The 22982-nt window shown below is 41.2% G+C and overlaps 1 protein-coding gene across 1 annotated transcript in view; it reads left to right on the top strand.

The window, feature by feature from the left end:
• Positions 1 to 22982, top strand: part of Ptpn12 (protein tyrosine phosphatase non-receptor type 12) — an 87430-nt gene that overhangs the window by 62719 nt on the left and 1729 nt on the right. The window contains exons 10-17 of the mRNA XM_004652893.2: positions 1821 to 1898; positions 1992 to 2087; positions 7160 to 7245; positions 10652 to 11631; positions 16626 to 16703; positions 17385 to 17452; positions 19574 to 19604; positions 22544 to 22651. Coding sequence (XP_004652950.2) covers positions 1821 to 1898; positions 1992 to 2087; positions 7160 to 7245; positions 10652 to 11631; positions 16626 to 16703; positions 17385 to 17452; positions 19574 to 19604; positions 22544 to 22651 — 1525 coding nt within the window. The remainder of the gene's footprint in view (positions 1 to 1820; positions 1899 to 1991; positions 2088 to 7159; positions 7246 to 10651; positions 11632 to 16625; positions 16704 to 17384; positions 17453 to 19573; positions 19605 to 22543; positions 22652 to 22982) is intronic.

Below are 22982 nucleotides of genomic sequence, written 5' to 3'. Positions count from 1 at the left end.
TCTCCAGCCCCATCTTTCCATTTTTTATTTTTGCTACAGAATAAAGCTTTAAATAATTTCTTGAGAATTTTCTCAGGTTAACTTCTGTTTTTCACAAATCATTTATTTATATATGAAATTTTGAAATGAAACAAATTGCTAAGATTCTGTTTTAATATAAAAGTCAAAGTTTAAAACTGGAATCTGAAGAAGAATTTAAATGAATTCCAGCCAATGAAATTTGAAGCTTTTTCCCCCTAGAGTTTAAGAGTCTGAAACATTGGAAAAGTTGTATATTTTGATCATAGGTTCCATTTTATTGAATTTGACTTGATATAAATATAATCTTAGAGCTAGAGAAATGGCTCGGGGTTAAGGCACTTGCTTAGAAAGCTTGATGGCCTGGGTTCAATTCCCCCTGTACCCATGTAAAGTCAGGTACACAAAGTGGTACAAGTATCTGGTGTTTGTTTGCAGCAAGAGGCCCTGGTGTGCCCATTCTCTCTATCTCCCCTTGCAAATAAATAAAAATAAGAAAACTTTTAAAAAATGTGATTTTAGGCCTGTTATGGGACTTACTATAAAAATCTTTTGATGCCACAAGCTGTGGACCTTGGGATCATTTTCAACACACATGTCTTCCTTATTGCTCCTAAATGTTCCCTTCCTCCCTTGTTTGTTTGTTTGGTTTTTTTTGGCTTTTTTTTTTTTTTTTTTTTTTTTTTTTTGGTTTTGGTTTTGGTTTTTCAAGGTAGGGTCTCACTCTAGCCCAGGCTGGCCTCAGACTCACAGCAGTTCTCCTACCTCTGCCTCCTGAGTGCTGGGATTAAAAACATATATCACCACACCTGGCTCTACATGTTCGTATTGAATATGAAGATCTAATAGTTGTGCCTCAGTAAACCTCCACTAGTTTCTCCCTAAGTTTAGACTGTCATTTTCTCTGATATTCAAGTATCAGTTCTGCTTGTGCTGGGATTGTCTGTGGCATTCGTCTCAAGGCCAGATGCACAAGGAATTCTTTCTTCGAGGTGGGGTAGCCAGTCCAAAGAGACATAAGTTGAAATACTTACCACTCTTGATATCAGGTAGCTGATCTTCTTTCCTTCTTTGAGAATCTTCTCTCCTTTTGTCAGTCTTAGGCTTTAATCACATCACACTTCTTAGTTCTCCAAATTAAATTGTATACTCAAGGGCCCAGTGTGGTGGTGCATGCCTTTAATCCCAGCACTCGGGAGGCAGAGGTAGGAGAATTATTGTGAGTTTTAGGGCACCCTTAAACTACATAGTGAGTTCCAGGTCAGCCTGGGCTAGAGAGAGACCCTACCTCGAAAAAATATACTCAACCTACATGGCTGTGTAAGTTTCCTTCACTTTTTATAGATTAGCCTTTTCTTTTTTAAAAAAATGTTTTATTTATTTATTTGAGAGAGCGAGAGGAATGGGTGCACCAGAGCCTCCAGCGACTGCAGATGAACTACAGACACATTTGCCACCTTGTGCATCAGGCTTTACATGGGTACTAGGGAATCAAACCTGGGTCCTTTGGCTTTGCTGCCAAGCGCCTTAATCACTAAGCCATCTCTCCAGCCCTATATTAACCTTTTAAGATCCAACTTAATTGCCACTTCAGCTATCAGTTTGTCTGTTTCCATTACACCAAGATCATGCTTTGGCCCCTCTGCTCTGCAGCTTGACTACCGAGGACCCGTCCGCAGAGCCCTGCACGGTATCCAATAGGCAGTGCTCAGCATGTACCTAAGGTCTCCAGAAAAAGCAGAGGAGGATTTGACTGTTTTCTGAAGTTGCCCACACTTTATATGTTAAATTCTTTGTTCTAGAAAATACCAGAGGAATTTAATGTGTTTAATTTAATACAAGAAATGAGAACACAAAGGCATTCTGCAGTACAAACAAAGGTATAGTTGTTTGTTTGAATTCATAAAATACATTTTATAAAAGCTTTCCTGTGATTTCTTAGTACCGTTTCCTATTTTTCATTTATCTAATAGGAGCAGTATGAGCTTGTTCACAGAGCCATTGCCCAGCTTTTTGAAAAACAGCTACAACTGTATGAAATTCATGGAAGCCAGGATGTTGCTGATGGAGTAAGTGGTCTTTGCCTGTTGATTTTAGCAAACTTAGTAAAAAGTAAGTTTGTAATAACATACTATTTTCTGTTTATCTTGTGTTGTATCTAACAAGAATATCCATGACATGTATTGTTTTTATTTGACTTAATTTTATAAAATCATTTTCTCACTTAACTCCTCCTGTTAAGATGGATATTTATATTTGTATTTCTTCTTCTGAGAGAGAGAGAATAGATGTGCAAGGGCCTCTAGCCACTGTAAACGATACATGTACCACCTTGCGCAAATAAATGGCTTACGTGGGAACTGGGAATCAGACCTGGGCCCTTAGGCTTCACGGTGAGTGCCTTAACCACTAAGCCATCTCTTCAGCCCAAAATGGATATTTAATGACTCCAAATAAATTACGTAATCTAAGTCGGGCATGATGGGGCATGCCTTTAATCATAGCACTTGGAAGGCAGAGGTAGGAGGGTCACCATTAGTTTGAGGCCACCCTGAGACTCCATGGTGAATTCCAGGTCAGCCTGGACTAGAGTGAGAACCCTGCCTCACAAAAAACAAGTAATCTCAGTAACATGTAGAGAGGGATGATTTGTCACAAAACATAATTGATCATTGTTTAGGAACAGACTACATTTTATTTTATTTTATTTGGTTGTTAGAGGTAGGGTCTCACTCTAGCTCAGGCTGCAGACTACATTTTAAAGACTTCACTGTTCTGTCCTTCTCTTCCACCCCAAAAGTAATTGTTAGTTGATTTTGTTTATTTGGTTCTTAGCATAATAATACATTTTGTAGTTATTTGTGTATAATATACACTATACTGTGTTTTTTTAATGTATTTTTTTATTTTATTTGCAAGGGGAGAGGTTGAGTATGGGGGCACCAGGGCTTCTTGCTGATGCAAATGAACTCCAGACGCGTGTGCTGCGATATGTATGTGGCTTTACTTGGGTTCCTGGGGACTTGAATCCAGGCCGTCAAGCTTTGCAAACAAGTGCCTTTAACTGCTGAGCCATCTTCCTAAGCCCCTCTTTTGTTTTATGAGATAAAGTCTTGCTATGCAGCATAGGCAAACCTCAAATTTGAGACCCTCCTGCATCAGCTTCCTGAGTGCAGGGAATTACAGGCATGCATCACCATTCCACACTTCATGCTTTAAAAAAGAAAAAATTGGGCTGGAGAGATGGCTTAGCGGTTAAGCGCTTGCCTGTGAAGCCTAAGGACTCCGGTTCGAGGCTCAGTTCCCCAGATCCCACGTTAGCCAGATGCACAAGGGGGCACACGTGTCTGGAGTTCGTTTGCAGAGGCTGGAAGCCCTGGCGCGCCCATTCTCTCTCTCCCTCTACCTGTCTTTCTCTCTGTGTCTGTCGCTCTCAAATAAATAAATAAATAAATAAATAAATAAATAAGAAAAAATTTATTGCCGGGTGTGGTGGTACACGCCTATAATCCCAGCTCTCAGGAGACTGAGATAGGAGAATCGTCATGAGTTCAAGGCCACCCTGAGATTACATAGTGAATTCCAGGTCAGCCTGAGCTAGAGACCATACCTCGAAAAACCAAAATTATATATGTTTAACTTATTTTAGAGACTAGGTGTGCCAAGGGCCTCTAGCCACTGCAAACTCCAGACGTTACGTACCACCTTGTGCATCTGGTTTACGTGGGTACTGTGGAATCAAACCTGGGTCCTTAGGCTTTATAGGCAAGTTTCTTAACCACTAAGCCATCTCTGCAGCCCTACTACATGCTTTTTACCAGAACTAATTTAAGCAGAATTATATTACTACCAGTAAGTCCCTTTTGGACACACTGTAATTCTTTGTCATTTTAGCCTTAAAAGATCTTATTAGCTATCCAGCTTCTACCTAACAAAGATTCTGTACTTTTATCACTCACATTTCTACATACACCCTAAGTTTTATACTTCTGTTTCTTTTCTGCATATAATTGGCATGTCCCTAAATATTCTGAGCTCTTGGAGGGACAGGATTTCTTTACATCCTTATCATTGAAATAAGTGATGAGGTATTAAGTTTGAGGAAATGAGATGCAACATTTATAGCTGTTTTTGTATCATTTAATTTCAAAATTGCTCTCTCATTGCCATTTTTCTATGACCTGATCTTGATTGGGTTTTATTCTGTAAGTCAGTTTATTTTACTGAATTCTACACTAAGTCTAGTTTTGTCATATATGGTTATTGTCAGAGATTTCAAATGACTGAGGACCTGAACATAAGGACAGAGACATACATTGAATGAGATGACATGGGTTAGTACCCTATGGCAAATAAGTGGTTTGTTGTTTGGTTTTTTGAGATAGGGTCTCACTCTGGCTCAGTCTGACCTGGAATTCTCTGTAGTCTCAGGTTGCCCTTGAACTCATGACAATCCTCCTACCTCTGCCTCCTGAGTGCTGAGATTAAAGGCGTGCACCACCACGCCTGGTTAAATAAGTGGTTATTTAAAACTCCGTTTTCTTTATCTTTGCCTGGTAATAGATGCACACTAATTTGTTGATACATACAAATGATGTATTATCACTTAATAATGGGTGCATGTTCTGCCAGAGTATCATTAGATAGTTGTATGAACATCATAGATGTATTTATACAAATTAAGGCTGGAGAGATGGCTTAGCAGTTAAAGTATTTGCTGGCAAAGCCAAAAGACCCAGGTTTTATTTCCCATTACTCACGTAAAGCCTGATGTATAAGGTCACCCATGCGTTTGGAGTTCATTTGCAGTGGCTAGAGGCCCTGGTGCTCGCTTGCGCGCGCGCGCGCGCTCCCTCTCTCTCTCCCTCTCTCTCTCTCCCTCTCTCTCTCCCTCTTTCTCCCTCTCCCTCTCTCTCTCTCTCTCTCTCTCTCTCTCTGACATAAATAATGTTTGTTTGTTTGTTTGTTTGTTTGTTTGTTTGTTCGAGGTAGTGTCTCACTCTAGCTCAGGCTGACCTGGAATTCACTATGTAGTCTCAGGGTGGCCTCGAACTCTCAGCGATCCTCCTACCTCTGCCTCCTGAGTGCTGGGATTAAAGGCATGCACCATGTCCAGCAACCACATCATTTTTTAAAAATTATTTTATTTGCCAGATGTGGTGGTGCATGCCACCCTGAGACTACATAGTGAATTCCAGGTTAGTTTAGGGTAGAGCGAGACCCTACCTCAAAAAACAAACAAGGGCTGGAAAGATGGCTTAGTAGTTAAGGCATTTGCCTGCAAAATCAAAGGAACCAAGTTATATTACCCAGTACCCACATAAAGCTAGATGCACAAGGTGACAGGTGTCTGGAGTTCATTTGCAGTGACTAGAGGCCCTGGTGTACCCATTCTTTGTTTTGTTTTGTTTTGTTTTTTTCTCTTCCCCTCTGTCTGTCTGTCTGTCTCTCAAGTAAATAAATAAAATATATAAAAACAAAATGATGTGGTTGCCAGGCATGGTGGCACACATCTTTAATTCCAGTACTGGGAGCCAGAGGTAACAGGATTGCCTTGAATTTGAGGCCACCCTGAGACTGCATAGTGAATTCCAGGTCAGGCTGGTCTAGAAAATTTAAAAATACATAAATAAATAAAGACATGGTTGAATAAAGTGATCTGAAGCTATGCTTTGGAAAAAGAAACTTGCTTATTTCTCCCAACAACTTAATTCAAAGGTTTTTTTTTTAAATGTTCTGTGCTGCAGAAATAAAAATTATATTTGCAGAAATTTTAGTTTGGAATACTAATAGATGATATAAGACCCTGTCTCAAAAGACCACAAAAGGGTTCAGTGAGTAAAGTGCTTGCTATACAAGCATGAAGAACCAAGTTTGGATCCCCAGCACCTACTTAAATGCTTGGCATGGTGGTGTACTGCCCAACACTGTAGAGGTGGAGTCAAGTAGCTCTCTATGGCTTCTGGCTGGATTATCTAACTGATTGAGGAAGCCATAGGCTTAGCAAGTGACCTGATAATCATCAGTCAGTGAGATGCAGAGTAAGAGAAGACATCTCACATTAACCTGTGGCTTCCATGCACGCACACACGGTGAAAACAGAACAGCTTCAGTGTAGAATTCCTTAACTGGTAGCATATGCAGGTATCTGAGATGTAGCCAAGTTAAAGACCATTCGTGGGCTGGAGAGATGGCCTAGTGTTTAAGGTGCTTGCCTACGAAGCCAGAGGGCCCAGGTTTGATTCCCCAGGATGCATGTAAGCCTTGCTTATATAAATATTAATAATTCCTGGAAATGAAACTGGTTCTGGGCAGTATTTCATATAAATCATCCATAACTCCTCTATTCACAATCCAAAATCTCTTACTATTCTTACATTTGTATTGTTTGTAGTATTAGCATGTTAATGCAGTGCTGATCCTTGTGATTCACAAGAACTGTGACTACCCTAGCTGGGCTCTCCCTATCCTTCGGTGTCCTTAGTCACTGTGTTCCCTAGTGAAGTAGCACTCCACATGGTCGCAGTGGGAGAATGGATTCTAGGATCTGTCAAAGTTTGCTGTAAATAACAGGGACTTGTAATAGTGTCCAAAAACATTACCCAAAAGTGAAGGGTTTAATAAGCTTTATTTTGTTGGCTTTTTCCTCTCTACACATATAAAGTCTGTAGTAGTAAGTAGTGTTGGGGTACAGAGAAGGAACTGTCTTACTTGATAGTATTTTCTTTTCTTGGGAAATGTTTTTGGAGCTTTTTTGTTTTGCAGTAGCATTTGATAAGTGATGATATGCTAGAATATACAGTATTGATATGGGCCATTTTAAGTCCCTCTTGTTTGGTCTTTCGGGCTATAATGCATGACCAGAACTTAAGAAAGTGTTAGTTGGCCAAATTGGCATCTTTTTGGTTTTTTGCGGTAGGGTCTCACTGTAGCTCAGGCTGACCTGGAATTCACTATGTAGTCTCAAGATGGCCTCGAACTTATGGTGATCCTCCTGAGTGCTGAGATTAAAGGCGTGCGCCACCACACCCGGCAAAATTCGTATCTTTAAAGTCAAATGCTTGAGACAATTCAGTTGATAAATAGGGGAGGAAAATTATTTTCTCCTCATATTAATGAAGCACCTTCTCCTCTTTGGCAGAATGAAATTACTACTGAAAATATGATCAGCTCAACAGATAGTGAAAAACAAGATTCTCCTCCTCCCAAGCCTCCGAGAACTCGCAGGTAACGTGTGTCCCAGAACCTTTTCTTTTAAAGGATTATCTTACTCTACTGACTTGAAACACTAGATTCAGACATTTCTGTATCATTAGTTTTCTGTTTCTGTTTTAGTACCATGGCACACATGTGCACGTGAGTATGTGGGGTCAGAGGACAGCTTCAGGTCCATCCTAGCCTTCCACCACATTTTGATGCAGGCTTCCTCATTGTTCAGGGGTCTGTTGCATTTGTAAGCTTTGAGGAAATTCTTGGGTCTGCACTGCCCTTCTTGCACTGGGATTACAGAAGCCTGCCCAGCTTGTCTGTGGGGTACAGGGACCACACCTCAGGTACTGAGTTGCAGGGCAGATACTTTACCCACTGAGCCGTCTCACCCAGCCCCCTTGAAGCTACTTTATAATTTTGTTAGGATATAACATGCATAGAAGTCAGTAGCATGTTAAATTTTTGTCCTTTTTTTTTTTTTTTCCAAGGTAGAGTCTCACTCTAGCCCATGCTGACCCGGAATTCACTGTGTAGTGTCAGGGTGGCCTTGAACTCACAGCGATCCTCCTACCTCTGCCTCCCGAGTGCTGGGATTAAAGGCGTGCGCCACCAGGCCCAACCTAAAATTTTTGTCCGTTTTTAATAAAATGTTATTAGTACCACTATCAGAATATAGTGACACAGCCATTAATTGACTAGCTCATGTTTAGAACATCTTGGAGATAAGTTTTAGCAGGACATGGTGGTGAACACCTTTAATTCCAGCACTCAGGGCAGAGATAAGAGGGTCACTGTGAGATTGAGGCCAGCCTGGGAGTATAGAGTGGGTTCCCAGGCCAGTCTGGACTAGAGCAAGACCCTACTTTGAAAGCAACAAAAAAAATGTAGCTCTTCTGAAATACCGGTTTTTCTTATACTGGCCGAATCAGTAATATGTTTTCCAAAAATTGTATACATATTGAAGAAGCTGCATGAAGACCTCTGGAAGCATTGCTAGGAAAGGTGGGCATTTCTCCAGTGTTTACGTTACTTTAGAGAGGCTTGAATTGTAGTGATTCTCTTGCTTCTGCCTCTTTGGTGCTGGGGTTATAGGTGTGTGCCAACACACCTGGTCCCTTTCTCAGTGTGACTGCTAGGATTGTATTAAAGGAATATAGTCAGAGTATATAGTTTCAATTCATTTAGCTGTGGAATTGTGAACCCTTTTTTTTTTTTTTTTTTTTTTTTGGTGTTTCAGGGTAGGGTCTCACTGTAGCCTAGTCTCAGGGTGGCACAGCAATCCTCCTACCTCTGCCTTCCAAGTGCTGGGATTAAAAGTGTGCACCACCACTCCTGATTTATGAACCATTTTCCTATTCCTTAGAATTATTTGTTTTAAATTATTGTTTTATTGTTTATATATTATCCTAAGAGTTAAATAGAAGTTGCAAAACCAGGGCTGGAGGGATAGCTTAGTGGTTAAGATACTTGCCTACAAAGTCAAAGGACCCAGGTTCAATTCCCCAGGACCCACATAAGCCAGATGTACAAGGTGGCGCATGTGTCTGGAGTTCCTTTGCAGTGGCTGGAGGCCCTGGCTTGCATGCGCTCGTTCTCTCTCTCTCTCTCCTCCACTCTCTCAATTAATTAATTAATTTAAAATAAAAGAAGTAACAAAACTGGGCCTGGTAGTCCAGACCTGTAATTTCAGCTCCTTGGGAGACCCGAGGTAGGGAGATTCCAGGCTCGAAGCCAGCCTGGGCATTCTATTGGGACCCTATCTCAAAAGAAAGGACCAAGGAAAGAAAGCTAGGTAGTAAGTAGAGCACTTGTAGAGCTGCCTAAGGCCCTGATATAATCCGCAGTGCTGGAGCGGGGTGGAGAGAGAAAAACGGAAATACTATAATATCGTATAGTGTCTTTTCTTAGAATCACTGTACCAAACTGATTACCTTCCTTTAAAGTTGGATCCTTTTATATTTTGACCACATAAGTTTTTGGTTGCCTCTGAGGGAATCTCCTAAATATGGAAAGAGGAATGTATATTAGAGACATTTTGGAATTACCAATTGAATAAACTTGTTAAAGCTTTTCCTCTGAAAATTCTTACTGTATTGAGGTAAAACACGATTTCTTTAAAACATAGTATTTTATGGCAATCCTTTTACCTCTGCCTCCTCACTGCTGGGATTAAAGGTGTGCACCACCATGCCCAGCTTCGAATGCTAACTCAAGGAACAAAAACAAAACAAAATGTATTCTAGGACTGGAGAGACAGCTTCAGTGGTAAAAGGTGCTTGTGTGTAAAGCCCGAAAGCCCAAGTTTGGTTCCCCACTCCCCATGTGAAGTCAGATGCACAGAGTGTACATGCATCTGGAGGTAGTATGTAGTGGCAGGAGGCCCTGGTGCACCCATTCATTGTCATTAATTCTTCTCTCTCTACTTGCAAATAAACAATTTTTTTAAAAAGAACTAGTATTCTTAAACTGGGTGTAGTGGCACACGCCTTTAATCCCAGCACTCGAAAGGCAGAGGTAGGAGGATTACCATGGGTTTGAGGCCACCCTGAGACTACATAGTGAATTCCAGGTCAGCCTGAGCTAGAGTGAAACCCTACCTCAAAATACAAAAAGAAAGAAAGAAGGGAGGGAGGGAAAAAAGAACAATAAAGAAATTGTATTCTGGGCTGGAGAGATGGCTTAGCAGTTCAGGCAATTGCCTGCAAAGCCAAAGAACCCAGGTTTGATTACCCAGGACCCATGTAAGCCAGCTGCACAAAGTGGCACATGTGTTTGGAGTTCATTTGCAGCAGCTGAAGGTCCTGGCGTGCCCACTCTCTTTTCTCACTCTACCTGCCTCTTTCTTTCTCAAATAAAAATTTTAAAAAGAAATAGTATTCTGATATTAAAAATATTGGAACCGGACATGGTGGCACACGCCTTTAATCCCAACACTCGGGAGGCAGAGGTAGGAGGATCACCATGAGTTTGAGGCCACCCTGAGACTCCATAGTGAATTCCAGGTCAGCCTGGGCCAGAGTGAGACCCTACCTCGAAAAACCAAAAAAAAAAAAGATTGGAAAGGTGGAATAGGAATAGTTCTATAGTAGAAACTCAGTATACAATGTGTAAAACAGACCAATTGATAATAGTGTGACTGTTTTGAAATAATTGAGAGTGAATCTTAGAAGTAGCTGTGAAATGATTTTACAGTGGATGCGTCTACTAGAAGCCAGCGGGGAGACCATTTGTCCATTAAGAGTCTTGTTATAGTAGGACTTTCTAAAGCCCATATATTACCTTATCAGTATTGTTCAGTCTAACAAATTATAATTTTTGTTCATAACTATGTCCTAATGTATTTTTTAATTTAATAGTCTTTGTTACATAACTATCAACGTTTTTAACAACAGACATTCTTAAAATCCCATCTGTTGCTTTTCAGTTGTCTTGTAGAAGGGGACGCTGAGGAAGAAATACTGCAGCCACCAGAACCTCACCCAGTGCCGCCCATCTTGACACCTTCTCCCCCTTCAGCCTTGCCAACGGTCACTACCGTGTGGCAGGATAATGACAGATATCACCCAAAGCCAGTGTTGCACATGGTTTCATCAGAACAGCATCCAGCCGACCTCAACAGAAACTATAATAAGTCCGCAGAACTTACAGGGAAAAACGAATCACCTGTTGAACAGATAGATAAAAAGTTGGAGCGAAATCTAAGTTTTGAGATTAAAAAAGTCCCTCTACAAGAGGGTCCAAAAAGTTTTGATGGGAACACGCTCTTGAATAGGGGACACGCAATTAAAATTAAGTCGACTTCATCTTGCATAACTGATAAAATCTCTAAGCCGCAGGAACCGAGTTCAGGTGACGCGAACCCCGAGGAAGCTCCTCAGAACTCCTGCGTGGACTGTGGCGCCGCACAGTCCCCCACAGCTCCTGTTAGTTCCCCAGAAGAACCCCTGCGGAATCCAGACACACCCCCACGGCCAGACCGCTTGCCTCTCGATCAGAAAGGACAGGTAACATGGTCATTTCGTGGACCTGAAAACCCCACGTCCATATCTGATTCCTCTGAAGGCAGATCCCCAGATAACCATTCGCCAGCTACAAAACCTGGGAGTTTAACACCAAACCCTACAACAGAAGTTGCGACCCGTGATGCAGGGGCTTGTTGTAACAGTCCCCCGTTGTTCACGAGAGAGCCTCTCAGCTTTACCAACCCTCTCCACTCCGATGACTCGGACTCCGATGAAAGGACCTCCGATGGTGCTGTGACCAAGAACGAAACTAGCATTTCAACAGCAAGTGCCACCGTTTCTGCTGCCACGAGTACTGAAAGCATTTCTGCTAGGAAAGTAGTACCAATGTCCATTGCTAGGCATGGTTTGGCAGGAACAATATATTCAGGTGCTGAAAAAGGTAATGCAGTGTTTAACATTTAAATATCCTTACCATGTGGGCAGTGACTGTTCTAAAGAGTTTAGCTGTTATTTCATGCTGTATTCCATAGCGCATTCTAGAACATAAAACAAAATTTAGTGTTTGTATATAATTTTTTAAATGAACTTTTATTTGTGTCACCTTCATTTGATCATTATATTTAGTGAATTTTGTTTTTCCAAAATATTGCCATTGTTGTGACTAGAAAGTTCTTTCCTTTTTGTTCTGTATTACAGCCCTTAATGTTTTTATGTATGTTAAAGACTTACCTGACTGGAGCCAGGTGTGGTGGTGCACGCCTTTAGTCCCAGCACTTGAATGGCAAAGGTAGGAGGATCACCTTGAGTTCAAGGCCACCCTGAGACTACATAGTGAAGTCCAGGTCAGCCTGAGCTAGGGGGAAACCCTACCTCCAAAAACAAAAACAAAACAAAACAAAAGATTTATCTGACTGGATTATTAAATAGTTTAAGGAAGATAATGTAAGTTAACAGTGACAAAAACTACAGAATAGGGCAGTTTAATCCATTCATTAGTGACCAAACCTGGATCCTTAGGCTTTGCAGGCAAGCGCCTTAACCACTAAGCCATCTCTCCATCCCAATCTTAATATTTCTAAGTAATGCCTGTACTTAGTTCCCAAGATAAGGTATTATCTTACTGTATTTTTTGGAGACCAGGTCTCCCTATATGTAGCTCTGGCTGACCAGTAGTAACTCAGGACCGTCCTGCCTCAGCCTCCCTAACAGTGGGGTTACAGGTGTGCACTACCATGCCTTGCATTGATTCCTGACACTCCCCTGCGTCTGCTGTGCCTCGTCAGGCTGCCTTAAGTAATCACCAGAGGCTCTTCAGCAATGTTAGTGCTGTGAACTTGAAAAACAACTTTTTCTTCCTAGCCCTGTGGTACTTTGGTTTTTCCCTATTCCTACAGGCTGTGTGCCCTTTTTTTTTTTCCATGCTGTGTTTTTTTGTTTTTAGAATGTGATTGGCTAGAGTTGATGAAAATCTATGTGAGTTGTTTTGGGGTCTTTTGTTTGTTTTTGTTTTTCAAGGTAGGGTGTCACTGTAGCTCAGGCTGACCTGGAATTCACTATGTAGTCTCAGGGGTGCCTCGAATTCATGGTGATCCTCCTACCTCTGCCTCCCTGAGTGCTGGGGCTAAAGGCATGCACCACCACGCACGGCCTATGCAAGTTTTTAAGTTAGTAGAACTCTTTTTTTTTCTTGATTCTGCTGTGATTATTTAATTTTGGTTTTATTTTAGGTTCCTGTGCTTTTTCTAAATTTTATTTAGGCGTGTGTGTGCTTAATAAAAGTTACTGCCACAAAGCTGGGTATGGTGGCTCACACCTTTAATCCCAGTAGGCTAAGGTGAAAGGATCACTGAGTTTGAGGCTAGCCTGGGCTAAAATGAGACACTACCTCACAAAAGAAAAGAAAAGAAAAAGAGGGCCTAGAGAGATGGCATAGCAATTAAGGCACTTGCCTGCAAAAGTAAAGGACTTTGGTTCAATTCCCCAGGACCCACGTAAACCAGATGCACAAGGTGGCACATGCATCTGGAGTTCGTTTGCAGTGGGTGGAAGCCCTAGTATGCCTATTCTCTCTCCATTTCTCTCTCTCTGCCCTTTTTTTTTTTTTTTTTTTTGGTCTGTTGCTCTCAAATAAATAAAAACAAACAAAAAATAAAAGAAAAAGTTACAGCCACCAGCTAGGAAGATGATTTAAGGATAGCATGAATTTAGGTTTTCAGAACCCATATTTTAAAAAATCAGATATCAGCCTGGAGAGATGGCTTAGCGGTAAGAGCTTGCCTGTGAAACCTAAGGACCCCAGTTCAAGGCTTAATTTCCCCAGGACCCACATTAGCCAGATGGAGTTTGCAGTGGTTGGAGGCCCTGGCATACCCATTCTCTCCCTCCCTCCCTCTTTCTCTCTATGGCTGTCAAATAAATAAAAATTAAAAAAAAATTTAAATCAGATGATGTGCAGGTCTCTGATCCAATAGGTGTGCCTGTGGCAGCTTAAGAGGCTGAGACGAGAATCTTCAGAAGTTGGCAGCTAGCTACAAGAGATACACCTACCTAACACACACAGTTATTGCCATGTGACTAGGTTTGTGGCAATTTAGAGTTTCTTTGAGGTAACAAATACTGCTACCAAAGTGTTGCATGCCAGTAATCCTCAGCAAGAGGCTGAGGCAGGCAGATTGCTGTGAGTTGAAGTTCAGCTAGGGCTAAACTGTATCCCAGGCCATTTAGAGATCCAGGAAGAAATGTACAGTTGCAAAGCAACGTCATAATTAGAAAGTAGAACTCTTGGCCTGGGGAGGTGGCTCAGCCCCATAAAGGTGCTTGCTTGCAAAGCCTGCCAGGTCCAGGTTCCCTGGTTCTCACATAAGGCCTAATACACAAAGTGGTGCATGCGTCTGGAGTTTTAAAATAAACAAAATGGAATTCTTGAATAAAAGGTACAGAATGTCTAAGGTACATGGAAAATATTTAGAAATGTGCAGAACTGTCCTTCCTTTTTTCTTCACTTAATGCCAGCATTGTGTCCAGTTCCTGAAATAACCTGCTCTTCACTGTGAGTTGTTAGTAATAAGAGGAGAAAGGAGAAGTAAACTCGTGGCTCTTTGTATTCCCACTGTCAATGGTGAATAAGCTTAGTAGTTCTTTGGTGGCAAGAAGAGACTTCTGGGGCTGGAGAGATGGCTCAGTGGTTAAAGACACTTACTTACATGCACGGCGCATGTCTGGAGTTTGTTTGCAGTGGCAAGAGGCCCTGGCATACCTGTTCATATTATTCATTCTTTCTCTCTCTCAAAGTAGTAAAAATATTTTTCTTAAAGAAGAGAGTTCTAGGGCTGGAGGGATGGCTTAGCAGTTAAGGCACTTGCCTGCAAAGCCAGAGGACCCAGGCTTGACTCCCCAGGACCCACGTAACCCAGATGCACAAGGTGGGACATACATCTGGAGTTCGTTTGCAGTGGCTGGAGGCCCTGGCATGTCCATTCTCTGTGTGTGTGTGTCTCACATAAATAAATATTCATTTAAAAAAGGAATAGAATTCTAGATCTCTAGGTAGTTATGTCACTTATGAGGTTTAGTGCATTATATTTCTAGGTGTTAATTTTGTTCTTACTGGTTTTAAGAAAACAAAAAGCTGGGGAGATGATGACTGAGCAGATAGGAACGCTTGCTGCTTAAATGTGAGGGCCTTTCAAACAGGAGAGCACACGTTTGACTCCCGTTACCACACACATCCGTAACTCCAGTTCCAGACGGAGGGAAAGACCGGTCTGAAGGAAACATGCCCGTGAGAGATAAGAGGAAGGCATCACCATTCCCTTCTGGTCTCTGCATGCACTCACACAAAGGTGCATCCATCACCCACACGAAAACAATTCTGTTGACTTCAGTCTGTGTTCTCAAAGTAGACTTAAATACCACTTTTCACAATACTATTTTGATTATTGCTGCTTGAACATTCCAAGCACATAATCTTTTTTTTTTTTCCTAAGGTAGGGTCTCACTCTAGCTCAGGCTGACCTGGAATTCACTATGTATTCTCAGGGTGGCCTCGAACTCTCAGCAATCCTCCTACCTCTGCCTCCCGAGTGCTGAGTGCTGGGATTAAAGGTGTGCACCACCAAGCCCGGCTCCAAGTACATAATATGAATGAGGATTAATAAGTTAATAGGACAAATGGTATATCATAGTATAATAAAAATCTAGGGCTGGAGAGATGGCATAGCTATTGAGGCACTTGCCTGCAAAGCTTAAGGAACCAGGTTCAACTCCCCAGAACCCACATAAGCCAGACACACAGGTGGCACATGTGGCTGGAGTTTCTTTGCAGTGGCTAGAGGCCCTGGTGTGCCCATATTCTTCCTCTCTCTGATTAAAAATAAATATTAATTTTTTTAAAAAAATTACCATTTGGTTGGGTGTGGCAGCACACTCCTTTAATCCCAGCACTCGAAAGGCAGAGGTAGGAGGATGGCTGTGAGTTCCAGGCCACTCTGAAACTACATAGTGAATTCCAGGTCAGTCTGGGCTAGAGCAAGACCATACCTCGGGGGGAGGGGGGGGGTAACCACTGAAGGTTTCAGCAATTGAATCAAGTTTGGGAAATTAAATGACTGCAGCTTTCCTCCTTAGACTTTATTGACCACAAAGTCAAAGGAGAGTCATTTTCTTTGTGAAGTAATAGGGTTCATTTGCTCAGTAAACATCATAACTTTTTTTTTTTTTTTTTTTTTTTTTTTTTTGAGGTGGGGTCTCACTCTAGCCTAGGCTGATCTGGAACTCTGTAGTTTCAGGCTGGCCTCAAACTGAGAGCTGTCCTAGCCTCCTGATTGCTGAGATTAAAGGTGTGCACCACCACGCCCAACTAATGCTAAAATAAAGATTTTTAAAAACTGATTGTTAGATACTTGGGGCATAGATTTTTTTAGATTATTTATTTATTGAGTGTGTGCGCTTTCCAAGACCTTTTGCCACCACAGATGAACTCCAGACACAAGCACCATTACTTTTTTGTGTACTTTCACATGGTTACCAGGGTCATTAAGCCCGGACCATTAGGTTTGCAAGCGATGCTTTTCACCTAAGCCATCTCCCCAGCCCAGGACAGGTTTTTTTTTTTTAAACTATTATCAAGAAGATTCTAGGGTTGGAGAGATGGTTTAGCAGTTAAGAGCTTGCCTATGAAGCCTAAGGACCCCAGTTTGAGGCTCAATTCCCCAGGACCCACATTAGCCAGATGCACAAGGGGGCGCACACGTCTGGAGTTCGTTGGCAGTGGCTGGAGGCCCTGGCACACCCATTCTCTATTTGCCTCTTTCTCTGTCTGTCTTGTTCTAAAATAAATAAACAACAAAAAAAATAGAAAAAGAATATTCTCATTAAGCTTAAATGATTTTGCTGATCTTTAATATTTGTCTGAATTTTATGTATTAAATCTAGATGTTGATGTTAATGAAGATTCACCTCCTCCCCTTCCTGAGCGAACTCCTGAATCTTTCGTATTAGCAAGTGAACATGGTGAGTGTCCCTTCTGCTTCTGCCCCTCCTTTGTGCTCCAACAATAAACCAATGACACTAATAATAAGTTCTGAACCCAAGGCTGGTTTTAACCTAAAAGCAGGTTTGAATTGATGCTGACATACTTTTTTTACTTATTTGAAAATTTCTCTTTTTTTCTTCCTAAGATTGCTTAAAACGATAGCATTTGTACTAGTCACATATTAGAATTTTAACTAAATGCAATTATAAATGTATTTGCAATGGGTGTCTTTTCATTTGTTAAAATAACACTTAAAAGAACATTTATTGCTTCACTTTTTAGTGTAGGTTAGTTAACATATCCACTGGGTGTGGATAACTATTGGTCCTTGATTTAAGAAAGGAAACTTAGGATTTTTTTTTTTGGTTTTTCGAGGTAGGGTCTCACTGTAGCCCAGGCTGACCTGGAATTCACTATGGAGTCTCAGGGTGGCCTCGAACTCATGGCAATCCTCCTACCTCTGCCTCCTGAGTGCTGGGATTAAAGGCGTGCGCCACCACGCCCGGCTAGGATTTTTCTTGAATTAGTAGAAGCTATAAACTTAGTATGAAAACAGTAGTTTCTACAAATCTGTATAGAATATGTTTTGTTTATACTTTGATGCAAAAAAAATTCAAGGACTAAAGACAATTTTAATATTAAGATTTTGTTTTTCTCAGCTATACCTACAAGATCTGAATGGAGTGAATTTCAAAATCAGGAATGGTCTGAGCAAAGAGAGTCTGAAGTGAGTCATTTTGGGATTGGAATAGCTATGGCTTGTATGAGATAAAGAATTGGCATGCCAAGGTCTCCAGCAATCAAACTCCAGATGTATGCACCACCCTTGTGTGTGCGTGCGTGACTGTGTGCATGCATCATCTTATGCATCTGGCTTATGTGGGATCTGGGGAGTTGAACATGGGTACTTAAGCTTCGTAAGTAAGTAAGTGCCTTAACCACTAGACCATCTTTCTAGCCTTAAATTTTTATTTAATGTTTTCAGTATTTATAGCTTATTATAAGTAACTGTCATAATACTATTAACAAATGTTACAATTTTTTAAATCTTTTTGGTGTTTCAAAGTATGGTCTCACTCTGACACAGACTGGCCTGGAATTCACTGTGTAGTTTCAAGGTGGCCTAAAACTCATAGCAATTCTCCTACCTCTGCCTCCCGAGTGCTGGGATTAAGGGAGTGCACCACCACGCCATGTTTAGTTGGTAATTTTTAATCAGCACTACTTATGCTAAGATTTATTCCCTCTGTATCTCCCTCCCTTTTTTTCTTTTGACATGGCCTCATCTAGCCCAGTCTGGCCTCAATACTGATTCTCCTGTGTTTACCTCCCCAATGCTGAAATTAATAGGTGTGCAACACCACACCTAGCTATTATGCCACAATTTCTGAGGAAAAAATTTATATAAAATGTGAGATGTAAAATTTCTTAAAAACTAAAAGAAAAAAGTTACTTATTTTGAGTTGGGCATGGTGGCACACACCTTTAATACCAGCACTCGGGAGGCAGAGGTAGAGGTATCACTGAGTTTGAGGCCATCCTAAGACTATATAGTGAACTCCAGGTCAGCCTGGGCTAGAGCAAGACCCTACCACAACCTTAAAAAAACAAACAAACAAAAAGAACAACCTGACCTTCATTAGGCTATCTAATTGGTTAAGAAGCTTTTTAAAAGTTGTAATTATGTCATGTTTCAAATTATATCAGAGAAGTGAATAGGACTTAGGTACCTGTCATCACATTGCTGGTTGCCTTGATTCTTTCATATTCAGAAAAGGTTTTAGGGGGATGGTACAGCGGAGAAAGCACATGCAACACAAGTGTGGTGACGTGACTTTGGATATCCAGAACGCAGGCATGGTAGCATGAGTCTGTTATTGCAGCAGCTCCATAACAAGATGGGAGAATCCCTGGAAACTCATGGGCCTCCTAGCCTCATATAAATAACAACCAGCCTCAAAAAAAATAAAAGGTAGGGCTGGAGAAATGGCTTAGTGGTTAAGGCACTTGCTTTCAAAGCCAAAAGGACCTAGGTTCAATTCCCTAGGAGCCACATAAGCCAGATGCACAATGTGGCACATGTGTTTGCAGTGGCTGGAGGTCCTGGTGTGCCCATTCTCTCTGTATCTGCCTCTGTGTCTCTTTCTCTCTGCTTCTTTCTGTGGTGAGGCCCAAGGTTGTCCTCTGACTGCCACATGTGTCCTTGCATGCCTGCCCTCAGACACATATACGCACAGTATAACGTTTTAACTTTTAAGCATGATTGAAAGTCACTACATAGTGAGTTTGAGGTCAGCCGGGGCTCTGTGAGACTTTTTTGTTGTAAGTGGGGATCTGGAGAAATGGCTCCGTGGTTAAAGGCATTTGCTTGCAAAGTCTGCTGGTCCGGGATTGGTTACCCAAATCCAGACACAAGTAGTATGTATCTGCATTCGTTTGCAGCAATAAGAGACCCTAATGTGCTCATACACTCATTTAATAGGGGGAGAAGGGGGATATAGTTCAGCGTGAAAGTACTTGCCTAGCATAAACAACATCATGGGGGGGTTGTTTTTTTTGGAGGGGGGTTCAAGCTAGGGTCTCACTCTGGTCCAGGCTGATCTGGAATTAACTATGTAGTCTCAGGGTGGCCTCAAACTCACAGCAATCCTCCTACCTCTGCCTCCCAAGTGCTGGGATTAAAGTTGTGGGCCATGATGCCCAGCACATCCTGGGTTTTATTCCCAGTGCCATAAAAACCAGCTAAAAGGGGGGAAAAAATAGAAAAATTCTGATATACTTGAATTTCCTGGGATATTAAGCTCATATTAAACTGTGTATTAATTGCTATTAAATATCTTCCTTATAGGGTTTGATAACCGCTGAAAATGGAAAATGTGGTAAGTGACTAGATTTTTTTTTTTATTTGCTGTAGACTTTATAGACTGGCTTGGTACCTGTTATAAGTTGTAATATTTTATTTGTTTATTTCTATATATGAAGATATCTAAGATAATTGTCAAGATTTATGTAATACAGTTTTTCTAAATTTCACCCATAGATGATATTGTTGATTTGATTTGGAAAAGGGAATATTTTTTAGTAGTACTTACAGGTTTATAAGAAATAAGTTACTTCTGGAGCCGGCCGTGGTGGCGCACACCTTTAACCTTAGCACTCAGGAGGCAGAGGTAGGAGGATCGCTGTGAGTTCAAGGCCACCCTGAGACTACATAGTAAATTCCAGGTCAGCCTGAGCTAGAGTGAAACACTACCTTGAAAACAAAAAAAAGAAAAAGAAAAAGAAAGAAAGAAAGAAGTTACTTTGGGGCTGGAAAGATGAGTTAGCAGTTAAGGTGCTTGCCTGCGAAGCTTAAGAACCCAAGCTTGATTCTCTGGGTCCCATGTAAGCCGGGTGCACGTGGTGGCACATGTACCTGGAGTTTGTTTGCAGTGTAGAAGCCCAGACACAACCATTCTCTCTCTCTCTCCTCCCTCTTTCTTTCTGTCAAATAAATATTTAGAAACAAACAAACAAAGAAGTTACTTTGGGGGCTGGGGACATTGTTTAGTGTGTGTATAAAAATGAGCAGGGAGTATGACTCGTTGGTACAGCACACACTTAGCATATGTAAGGTCCTGGGCTCAATCTCTGTACCAAAACCAACAGCAAAAACTACAGGCATTAACTCCTGATTTGAAGAAATATACTATCTATCTTCATGATACAAAAGTACCTATAAAAGCTGACCATTTTATGTAGTTCAAACCAGTAGTTATAATGCCAAGTGAGAAATATTTCTGGGCTAGAGAGATGGCTTAGTGGTTAAGCACTTGCCTATGAAGCCTAGGGACCCCGGTTCTAGGCTCAATTCCCCAGGACCCATGGTAGCCAGATGCACACGTCTGGAGTTCGTTTGCAGTGGCTGGAGGCCCTGGCGTGCCCATTCTCTCTCTGTCCCTCTGCCTCTTTCTCTCTCTGTTGCTCTCAAATAAATAAATAAAATTTAAAAAAAAAAAAGTTTCTGCCATTGTACAATAGGTAGTTGTAATTAAGTTTTCTATGCCAGTGACCTTGTGTCATCTCTGACTTCATAACCTGTATAGTTCCTTCAGTTCACTTGCCATTTCTGTCCTGTTCTCCCGTGTTTTTCATCATTTCTCTTTCATGATTATACCCTGGACCTTCCAAATCATAAACTCTCTTACTCTGTAGTAATGAAAGAGCAGAAGCTTTTGTGCCAAGCTGACATAGATGGTAATCTCTCTTTTTGCCATCTTACTTGTTATGTGGCTTTAGGCAAGTTACGGGTTTCCAAGCTTAGGTTGTCTTTCTTGTGGAGAGTCACAGCTGTCTTAGAAGCTCGTGTTGACAATGTAATTAAGCATCATAGTTTCAAACATTATTTGTGGCACATGGAAGGCCCTCAGATGGGAATGTTGATATTATTTTGTCACTACTAGAACCCTGAGTCTTTCATTTCCCTAAAGTCTTTCAGTTCCGTTTTGGATCATCTACATTGTACTCTTGGTATTTTTACCTGCTTTTTTCTGCTTCAGTGCTTATCTTTTCCATTTCCCGAGTTTTCCAAACCTTCACTTCACTTCTAAAATTATCAGCCATAGCTACTGCTACATATATGACCTTTACTGGAATGAGGAAAATGAGGTCTTAACACATCATCATCTTTTCTTAGAAGATGGTCTTGAATACCTTATCACCCGCCACTCATTTCACTTATACATCTCTCTCCACTGCACCTAAAATTTATCACATTACTAAGATACTGTATCTCTCTCTGTAGGCCAGGACTTGGCAGTCCACAGGCCTAATCCTGCCCTGGCTTTGTTATTTTATATAGTAACACTGGACAGAGCCAAAAGGTTTTTACAGTTTTTAAAAATTGTTTAAGGCTAGAGTTACAGCAGTTGCCTGTGAAGCCTAAGGACCCATGTTCGATTCTCCAGATCCCACATAAGCCAGACGCACAAAGGTGAGGCAAGGTCTCATATGCCCACTAGGTGGCACAAGCGTCTGGAGTTTGATAGCAGTGGCTGAGGCCCTGGCATGCCAGTTCTCTCTATCTCTTTTTTCTCAATTTTTATTAACATCTTCCATGATTATAAATGATATCCCATGGTAATACCCTCCTTACCCCCCCTCCACTTTCCCCTTTGAACTTCCATTCTCCATTATATCCCCTCCCCATCTCATTCAGTCTCTTTTATTTTGATGTCATGATCTTTTCCTCTTATGATGGTCTTGTGTCTTTCTTTTTATCCATCAATCTGTTTATCTTAAAAAAAGCTTGAAAAGAAAACTAAGTGGGACATGATAATAAATGTCTATAACCCCAGAATTGCCATTTCCATAGAGACGTATTTTAGTTGCAGTTATTGCCTTCGAATCTAAACACATAGTGTAACTACTTTAAGGAAATTTAATATGCCAAGATCTGGATTTATGAAATAAAATTAACTGCTTAATAAGAATCTTTACACTCTGGAGCTGTTCACAGATAGTCTCACGAACACCTAACATGGAGCTGGGCATGGTAGTAAATTCCTATAAATTCTTGGAATTGCAAAGCTAGGCTGGGGCATTATAAGTTTTAAGGCCCTCCTGGGCTGTGCACTAAGGCCCTGTCTTCAAAAAACAAACACCTAATGTGATACCTGTGCCCACTCCCCTTCCGCTTATTACCTGGGCCACTAAAAAGATGAAAAGACGGTGGTCATGAAGCGCAACTGGCTCTGCGATTTTTTACCAAAGTATAGCACAGTGCTCTGCGTGACGCCGCACGCTTGAGGAGTAATGAGGACTCTGCTTTGTGTTTTAGGTCGTCTGGAAGGAAGTATTCACACTGAAACTTGGACAGAATGTCCATCTGCTGTCATTGACAAGAAAGATCAAGTAACAGAAGGTCTGACAGAGGCCACGGAGATTGGTAATTTCATAAATAATTACAATTTTTAAATCACTATTGACAAAAGTGAGAAAAGATAATTTGCTATTATTCCAGGATTTTCTTTAAGCAATTTTATCAAACTATAGTATATTTATTCAAATACTAAAATGATACCAAGTTCCTTAAAATTATTCATGAAGTAAATGATTAATTTGCTTTCTACAGACTGGGATTAAAAGCCAAAATATTGCCAGGTATAGTGGCACATGTCTTTAATCCCAGCACTTGGGAGGCAGAGGTAGAAGGATTGCCATGAGTTGGAGGCCACCCTGAATTCCAGGTCAGCCTGGGCTAGAGCAAAACCCTACCT

The sequence above is a fragment of the Jaculus jaculus genome, chromosome 16 (assembly GCF_020740685.1).
Source record: "Jaculus jaculus isolate mJacJac1 chromosome 16, mJacJac1.mat.Y.cur, whole genome shotgun sequence".
Lineage (NCBI taxonomy): Eukaryota > Metazoa > Chordata > Mammalia > Rodentia > Dipodidae > Jaculus > Jaculus jaculus.
Note: the sequence above shows the minus strand (reverse complement) of the source record. Positions and strands in the feature narration are given on the sequence as shown.